This window comes from Nanorana parkeri, unplaced genomic scaffold, assembly GCF_000935625.1.
Source record: "Nanorana parkeri isolate BGI_ZX_2015 unplaced genomic scaffold, ASM93562v1 scaffold315, whole genome shotgun sequence".
NCBI classification, from domain to species: Eukaryota; Metazoa; Chordata; class Amphibia; order Anura; family Dicroglossidae; genus Nanorana; species Nanorana parkeri.
This window is the reverse complement of record NW_017306583.1, coordinates 529,754-538,841: the sequence shown is the minus strand read 5'-3', so window position 1 is coordinate 538,841 and position 9,088 is coordinate 529,754. Positions and strand designations below refer to the sequence as shown.

Sequence of the window (9,088 nt, the reverse complement as noted above, 5' to 3'; positions counted from 1 at the left end):
ATTCTGTCAAGGTAAAAGATGATGGACATCATTCTTAGACCCACTGTGTTCATGCAATAGATTGGGTAGATGATGCAGAGGATTCTGTCAGATAAGGGGGTGAAAGATGGTTTACACAAAATAATATCCACTGGACTTTGCAATAATGGTAAAAACAGAATGTGTTGGTGGTACAATATGGAATCCGAGAGGTAAAATGATGAATCATGTTTAACTGTGGCAGAATAAATGAGGGTGCCAAATCTTGACAAGAGCAGGGTTAAGTAGTGTACCTGCCATGCAGGATTCTGACAAGAAACTTCTGTCAGTCAAGAGTTACAATGTTCTTTGAACAACTCTATTGAGAAAGCAGCCAGGTAAGGTAGTCTCAGATGAGTTTTTAAGTTTATTGTGCATTGTGTTATGTTGACAAATACCCCTGTTGTGCTCTTCCAATATGCCTCGGTGAAGAACAAACATGCTGACGTTCTTCCTGTAGTGCAGCCCAGGGACTTCCTGTAGTGTAAAATCGTTTGCAAAACAACCAGAGGTGCATGACCCATCAAACCTGTTGGTGGAGATACAGTATCAATGTCATCAAATCTCTACTTTTATCAACTTCATAGTTTATTTCAATTTGTTTTCAATTTATGTTTATTCAAATATATGTGAAAATCAGCTGGTTTTAGTCCCAAGAACCAAGCAGTAATTGATTTGACACACAATTGGGTGGTTTTAACACTTATACCAGTGAAGGATTGTCCAATACATTTGGCAACAACAGGGCAAGTATGGGCTTTGTGGTGTTAAGCAAGTATTAAAGCCAGGAAACTGGACATATATTCCAGGTGCATCACAACAAAAGATGTGAAAGCCTTACAGTTAGTTTTCTTCTTTTTTTCTTTTTCAGTCACAGCAGCAGAAAAGCCTGTCCACTACCACCACCAGCTGCAAAGAAAGCACCCTTGCTCTCTGTGTGGAAACGGTGATGTCTCTGCACAGGTCTGACATGCCCCGTGCTGAGTCAGACTTATAGCTCTGCAATCACCAAAGCTCATGCTCCCTCCGTGCTCATTGGACAGGTCTAAAGGTGCCCAAAATCCCGCGATCGTACGAGAATCGTACAGTGTATGGAAGGCGTGCGACCGTTTCTACTGTACGGTCACACGTCTATTGTCGAACCAACATGCTCGAAAACCCGCCGAGAATTGTACGATTGTCGGCGGGGTTCTAGCCTGCTCGTCCGATAGCTGCGGAACGGGCCGGTGTGCGCACGCGCACACTGCCCGTTCTGCATTGCGGTCATCGGAAGCCCGCCCCTCAGCGGGGCGGGCTTTCGATGATCGCAAGTACGATCTGCCCGTCCAAGGTGGGCAGATCGTACAAGCTTTCAATAAGCATACGACCATCGCAAGACAAAAGTCTTGCGATGGTCGTAAGGTGTATGGGCACCTTAACTCTAACTTAGTCAGGGGTGTATTGAACCTCTGCAGAGAGACCACTGATACCCCACACAGAGAAAGGGCTTTTTCACTCATTTAGCCCAAACAGTAAGTGAAGGAAACTCTCCAATGGGGACACAGGCAGCAATAAATGTAGGTTTCCAGCCCTCCCCTTCTCTATTAAGAGGAGTGCTTTCATTGCTTCAGTCTTCCTCTTCAAGATTTTTTCATCACTTCCTGTCCTGGTAACACTTTTGTACTAGAACAGGAACGGAAGAAAAGTCTCCACAATAGGGCCACAGGGAGCTGTAAAACTGACAGATGTTCTAACCCCTCCATACTCTAAAATTGGCAAAAAAAAGTTTTGGTTGGAGATATTCTTTAAATTGACCTTGTTACGTAAAATTCCTTTTCTAAAAGTTCCAGGAAGCAATCACTTGTAATAGAAAACAGCTGAATACTTATTTTCCGGAGATGTTGAGTTAAATCTTTGCTATGGAAGCACCGCAGCAGGTTGGGGGGTGGGGATGGAACGATAGTATTGCTACACCTGGTTCAAGATATCAAATATTTCACTAGCCACCCGTTGGAGAAGTAAGTATTCAGCTTCTTCTATTACAGGGGGCTACTGGTGGCATTTTTTTTAGATAAGTGACGGGGTTGCATTAAGTGATCATTGAAAGCAGATAAAGATGAGGCAGTTACATCAAAAACGACTTCCCTTTAAACTTTACAATAATAAATCAAAATATATACTCACTGAGAATACACTAAAATATTCTAGATCCTAAAACAGATCACATGAGTGTCTAGAGGGACAGCAAAAGAATGTCATCTCCAATGACAAAGGTCACATAAGCCTTCCCTGTTCTCACAGGTGTTCAATCATTTTCCCTTGATCTCAGACATGATTTCCACTTCTACTTCAAATATTTTTCAGAGTGTAGAGAGGGCTGTGAAGTGTTTTCATACTATTTCCCCTGCTACAGGTAGTGAGCAGGAGTGGGACCATCTTGTTGAGACATTTGTAGTATAGAAGCTGTGGTTGCTAGGCGACTGGTTAGAGAGCGCTTATGAAGTCGGAATTTTCCCATACTCTTGAAGACCAGCAAAAGCCTGAATGTGGTCTTTGTAAAAATGTGTATGCCACGTGGGACTAAAATGGGATTTTGTATCTAATTAGTCAAATTACACAGATTTATGACAAAAGACTGAAATAACTAATCGCAGCTCCATTTCCATGAACAGGCAGGGTGACGTTAGAAAACCCTTGTGTACCTGGATTTACAGTATTCACTGCACATTTGCTGGCCGGAGAATGGCAATAGAGAAATGTGCAACGAATGTTTGGCAAATCTGAGCTCACCAGAAGACCGATGTGGGTTTCTATAAGAAATCACCAAATTTCCCTATTCAGAAAGGCGAATGTAAACTAGCGTACCTATTCAATGATCACACAACGCACAGTGACACTGTGCATAATTCAAGAATATTTTATTCAAATATAAACGATTAAATGTAAATGTGCACTCTCAAAAGAAGATCCCCCACAGCAGATCTTCGACTGACAGCCAGACCTGCAAGCAGCGGGCATTAAAGAACACTTTCCATTATAATGAGCTCACTATACTAGTCTCCACGTAGCCACTGATGTCATTGCTGAAGCCTGCCAGAGCACTAAGGCTGCCCATACACTGTAAGATTCTTGTGAATCGGATGAAATTCTAACAGTGGGTGGACCTGCCGGCTCGAAGGAGTTGGGCCCAAAATGTTTGGTCAAACAGTGATTGCGGGCAATCAGCTAATGTAAATTATTATGGTTTACACCTAAAATGTATGTATTGCAAAAACATTTTTTTCAGTTATTGACAGAGTACAGAAATATTCAAATCCGTGTCAGGTTTTTATTGCTACATGTGTCCCAGCAATGTAGAGACATCCTCTCTAATTGTCCTGGTGACTGGGTGAAAGTGATGGACAATCCAACATTTTACAGTTGTCACCAGAATTAGAGATGAGGAGCATCTTCACTGGGAGCTTTGTAGAGATTGCCTCTCAATTCCTGTGGCATCTCCAGGACAGGAAGTGAAGGGAAATCTACCTGATGGAACACAGACAACAAAAAATAACATAATAACTGAATGATTAGGAAGCCAGGTTGCATAGCAACACATAAAGCCGACTTCCTAGCCAATAATCAGCTCCCCCAGCACTTCCGATATTGGAGCATTTGGGCGAGTACTCGCCCAAATACTCTGTATCGGCACCGATACTAGTATCGGTGCATCCCTGATATTAACTCTTCCCTACTCTATCCAAAACTAGAAAGAAATAACTTTTTATCATACAAACCCTTTAAAGAGGAACTAAAGTCCTGCAATAAAAAACTACTGGTTAGAGGTTTTTGGCAGAAGAGAAAACCTTTGCCTCTGGATCGTAGCAGTTTTTTAATCTTCTAGGTAAACTGCATGGCGCATGCACAGGATTACATCATCAGTGGCCGCCCAATGGCGGAACAGGAGGGTCGCGGGATCTGGAAGCAGCAGTCTAGGATAGAGACTGGGGAAGGAGTCTGGACCTGGTCCCCTTAAATGAAGTGTCTATTTTCGGTGCCTCACTATTTCTTCCATGTGATATTGGGACTAGTATCAATGACTTTGGAGTCATATCTCTTTCTGAATAAATGCAGCTACATTTGCTACACAGCCTAATAAGAAATGATTTCTGTGACTGTATCCTTTGAAATAGAGCTGTTTTTTTTACCAGAAGCTTTTCAGCTAATATAATATGGTGAATATTACCATTTAATATGAAAACAAAAACGAGTTCAGATGCTAGCATGTGGCAACTCTCTTTTGAAAGGCAGGAGATATAGAAGAACAATGATGATGAATGTGCTCTATAAAACAGTTGAATGATTCATCGACGTATGTACTGTAAATTCAGGGGGTATTAGATGCTCAAGCTTTCAAAAATAGTTTCATTAGGATTTTCTACATAAACTTCACCCACTTTCCGGGTTTGGAATCAAATGCAGAACATTGCAAATTCACACAATGGAGATGAATCTAGGACAGTCTCTCTTCTGCCCACAGAACATGAAGGTTATTGCCACTAGCACACTCGTTTTAGAGTCTCTTATAAAAAGCTTTTTGCATACAGTTTGGTGTATTGTTATCCCATTTCAGGGAGAGGTGACTTGTATTGCCTTTAACCCTTGCAGCAACAGGGTCCAGTTTGACTATTTTATTCAGAGTCTTGGTGTAAAGTCTTATGCCACAAGCTAAAGAAAAATATTCTGTTAAATAAGAACTCCTCTAAGCAACATGAATCTGAAATCTAGTAAAAGATTGTAAAGTAAAAAATTGCATCTACTTTTTAAGAAAAGAACACTGTTTGTGGGCCACTCATCCCTCAAACAATTATACATGTAAGGAACTAAGGACTCTTCCACACCTGTGTTGGTAATGCACATGTGTATGGGTAAATGGGCCCTGATATTGTAGTTTCCACTTTAAGGGCTAGTTCACACCATAACTGCATCAGAACTGCGTGCGTCTGTGCAGCGGCAGAGTGCTTTGCCGTGTTTTTACCGCGATTTTGAAGCTTTTTCTTTTTTTAAGCTTAAAATGGGCTTTCAGGTGCAGTGCTTTTGCATGCGTTTTTGATGAGTTCCGCGATGAGTTAGCGATCAGGTACCGCTAAAATGTAGCATGCAGGAGTGCATTGGAACTGATTGGTATAAACCGACCACCAGAAATCCCATTGGAAAGCATTGTGACGTGATTTTGATGCAGCTGGCAGACTGAACAGTCTGCATCACAACTGCATCTGGTGTGAACTAGCCCTACAACAGGCTAAACATCATGTGAACCAGCTACACAGGAAAGACTAATATTTTTACCTGAATTTTCATAAAGTAAAATTCATATGGGCCATTACAGTTTCCTTTTAAAAAACAGCACATAAATGTAAACCAGTCACACAAGGTAAGAACTGGATTTCTACTTGCAATGCGTTTTCATGCAGTAAAATTAATGTGTTTCACTGCAAGAGAACAGACAGGTGTAAATAGGTCCTTAAAGGGTTTCTAAACCCTCCGGTTTTTTTTGCATATATCTACTGCTAGCAAGCAGTAGATATATGCAAAAAGTAATAGCGGTTTAAACTTACCCCGTCTTCGCCACGCGCTCCCGTCAGAAAATCCGAAACCTCTCGGGTGGCCGCAAAGCATCTTGGGGTGGGCGCATGCGCAGTTCGGATTTTCAGTCGGGAGACGAGGAGAGACGCAAGGTAAGTCTATGGACGCATGCACCCGCATGCAGACACCGCTGGATCGGAAGTGCCTGCAAGCAGAGAGGAGTCAGCGCTGGATCGGAGAGCCGCCACACCGCTGGAGGGACAGATGAAAACATGAGGAAAGAAGAAGAAGATCGGATTAGGAGACATCATTTAAGGTAAGTGCTAACATTAACATTGGGGGAGGGATTTTTTTTTTAACTTTAATGTCACTTTAAGCACTGCAGGAATAGAAACCTGTATTCTAATGTCTGGTTAAAGAGATCAGTTTAGGAGATCAAACCAGCATGAAAGAGAATTGCAAATAGGTCCAGCCAAAGCTTTTTTCTGTTTGTTTTATATGGTACTGGGAAGGGTTAGAACTAAAAAACTAAACATTGGGCGCACCATTAGCGCATTAAATATGCATAGCCAAAAGCAAATATTATACATACTGTATATTGCACTCACAAGTGACCAAACTTAACAGCATGTCATCATAAAAATAACTTTGGCCACTTGTGAGTGCAATATATGTAGAATATTTGCTCCTGGCTATGCATATTTAATGCACTAGTGGTACGGCCAATGTTCTGTTTCTCTGTTTTATTAAGTTTGGGTATGTCCACACCATTCACATTGCAGCTGCTAAACTACTGCATTTATTCCCTCTTGTGCCTGCATCCCCATTGGAGTACTGCATACAAGTGTGTGCACTAAAAACACATATTGTGAACTGAAGGACACCGGAGGCATGAAGCATTGGCAGTTGATCAATTTCTTTTGTGTGGTAAGGGACAAGAATAGAGGGGAAACCAATCCAACAGAGACAAAGGTAGCAATACAAATCTGACAATTCCCTACCCTTCCCCACTTTATCCAAAATTCAGTGTGCATTGCAACATAGAGAGCCATTATCCTAACGGAGTTTTACCGTCCAGGCTACATTCATGTAGTCTATGAACAAAATCTCAGTGTGCACAAAGCCCCGCTGTTTCCACTGTCTGCATCTGGGTGTGCAGAACATCTGCCACATCCTCCTGCATCAAAGGCACTGAATGCTATGGGATATTGATGGTGAGTTATGAAATGCTGGGTAAATATCTGTGGATAGGAAACTGCTCTGAGCACTGAATTCCACAGTCATCTTCAATATATTGACAGAAAACGAAATACAAACTGCAGGAAAGGGGTCAGCCCTGCTGCATCAACCAATCAAATTTAAGCTGTCTTTTTGTAAGGCAAGCATCTGCAATAGATGTAGGAAGCTAGTAAGTGACAGTCTGCCTGGCTCTATCAGAATATGATTCAGATTCCCTTATGAGCATAGGTCTGGCCTACTAATATTTATACAAATAATTTTATTTCAGTCTTAATAGTGTCTTATGATTATTTTTCCACAAGTATTACATGCAACATTTATTTTTTGCTTGGCCTGTCAGAAGCCATGACTTTTTGGAGTCCCAAAGCAAGAGCAAACTGATATGTATGGGTTCCAAGGCTGAGCATCTCTGGTCTACTACAGATAAAAAGACTAAGACTACGTTAAGTCTATAAATACCTTTGATCTAATCACTTGCTCTCCGGCATGCTCTTCTCAGGCGGTTTGCTTTCCCCGTTTTGACGCTCGCTGTTTTTCTGGGATAGACGGGTGGACATGGTGGCCGCTGTCGCTACAGCTTTGAAGCTTCGCTTGCGCTTCTGCACATTTTGCTCAGGGTGGAGGAGTATGATGTAAACCTTGGGCACGTAGAGCATTCCAAGGGAGACAGAAGCACTCAGGCTCATCGATACTGTCAAGGTGGTGGTCTGGATATAGATCTAAGTGGGCGAGGTAAAAGAAGACAATTTGACTTCGCTGCTGAATGTAGGACAACGGGGACTGTGAAATGACTCCAATCAATGGAAACACACTGGATAATGCTCATGAAATTGAAATGACCTGCAGAATGAAGATGGATTTGAAACAAGGGGTTTTCCACAGAACACAGATTAATGAGCACAAGCATTAACTGTAGTGGTCATGTGACATGATGACATTCAAAATGAGTTGTTGGCAGGAATGAGTGCAAAAAAAAAATTGTGAAGTCCAGGTAATTCTCTTCACCTTCTCAGCAGACTGTGCAGTACCAAAGAAAATGGGTACAAAGGCCAGCCAGACAATACAAGTTGTGTACATAGTGAAACCGATTGGTTTGGCCTCATTGAAGTTTTCAGGCACTCCACGGGCCTTCACTGCATATACAGTGCAGGTGACCATGAGAAGGATGGAGTACATTAAGCAGCTGACTAAGGACAAATCAGACAGGTCACATTTCAGCACCCCTCTAGCTAGCTCGGGGTTGGGTGTTCGCTGTTCCTCATAGTCAATGACGCTGTGTGGAGGCAGCACTGCCAGCCAGATGGCTGTGCCAAGCAGCTGTACAGAAATTAGGCTGAAGGTGAGGACCAACTGAGAAGCTGGACTAATGAAACGAGGAGGAGTCACTGAGCGCTTTCCCTGCTCAAAGATGCGGTAGATCCTGTTGGTTTTAGTCAGGAGGGCGGCATAGGAAATACACATGCCAAGACCAAGGAAAAGCCGTCGAAGAGCACAAACTGCCACTCCGGGTTCTGCCATCATAAGGAAGGTAATGGCATACATTAAAAAGAGTCCAGTGAGCAAAACATAACTTAGTTCACGACCAGAGGCTCGTACAATTGGAGTATCATTAAAACGCATTAGGGTGCCGACCACAAAGAGGGTACTGAGTATACCCAGGATTGACAAAAAGAGTGGCAGTACGGCCCATGCTGAATGCCACTCCAGTTTTACAATTGGTGTCGGACGGCAGGCAGTTCGGTTGATGTTGGGCCGCATGTCAAAGGGACAAGCTTGGCAGTTAAAGTCATCAAGCTGGAACTGGTACCCATCACACAGTTCACAGTGCCAGCAACATGACACCCCCTTTACCATCTTCTTCCTCTCTCCAGGTTGGCAGGGAAGGCTGCACACGGATGATGGAATGTCAGGCTGTCCACCATACCAATGCATGTCCTCAATCTGTAGCAGAAAAATGGAAAAATCCACATTGGTCTTAAGTGGACGTGGGTAAACAACATTGTGACTGCATATACACATTTTCACAATTTTTTGTATTTGAAAACAATAGTTTAGTCATGATAAAGTATATTTGTGCCTTATACAATGTCTCAAGGCAAGGTCAAAGATGAAGAGAAAGGGAGGAAAAGGAGGGGAGGACACCTAGAAATTGTAAAAGAATTACAAATTGTACATTTTACTTATACACTTATAAAATATGGGCATTTCCAATAACTGAACTGTAAAGGGTGCGTGTGTGTGTGTGTGTGTGTGTGTGTGTGTGTGTGTATATATATATATATATATA

The 9,088-nt window shown here is 42.3% G+C and overlaps 1 protein-coding gene across 1 annotated transcript in view; it reads right to left on the bottom strand.

The window, feature by feature from the left end:
• Positions 1–204: 204 nt before the first annotated feature.
• LOC108788257 (metabotropic glutamate receptor 6-like) overlaps positions 205–9,088 on the bottom strand; it is a 30,904-nt gene continuing 22,020 nt past the window's right edge. The window contains exons 9-11 of the mRNA XM_018557997.1: positions 7,807–8,742; positions 7,261–7,520; positions 205–547 (exon numbers count right to left, since the gene is read on the bottom strand). Coding sequence (XP_018413499.1) covers positions 7,272–7,520; positions 7,807–8,742 — 1,185 coding nt within the window. The 3' untranslated portion in view covers positions 205–547; positions 7,261–7,271. The remainder of the gene's footprint in view (positions 548–7,260; positions 7,521–7,806; positions 8,743–9,088) is intronic.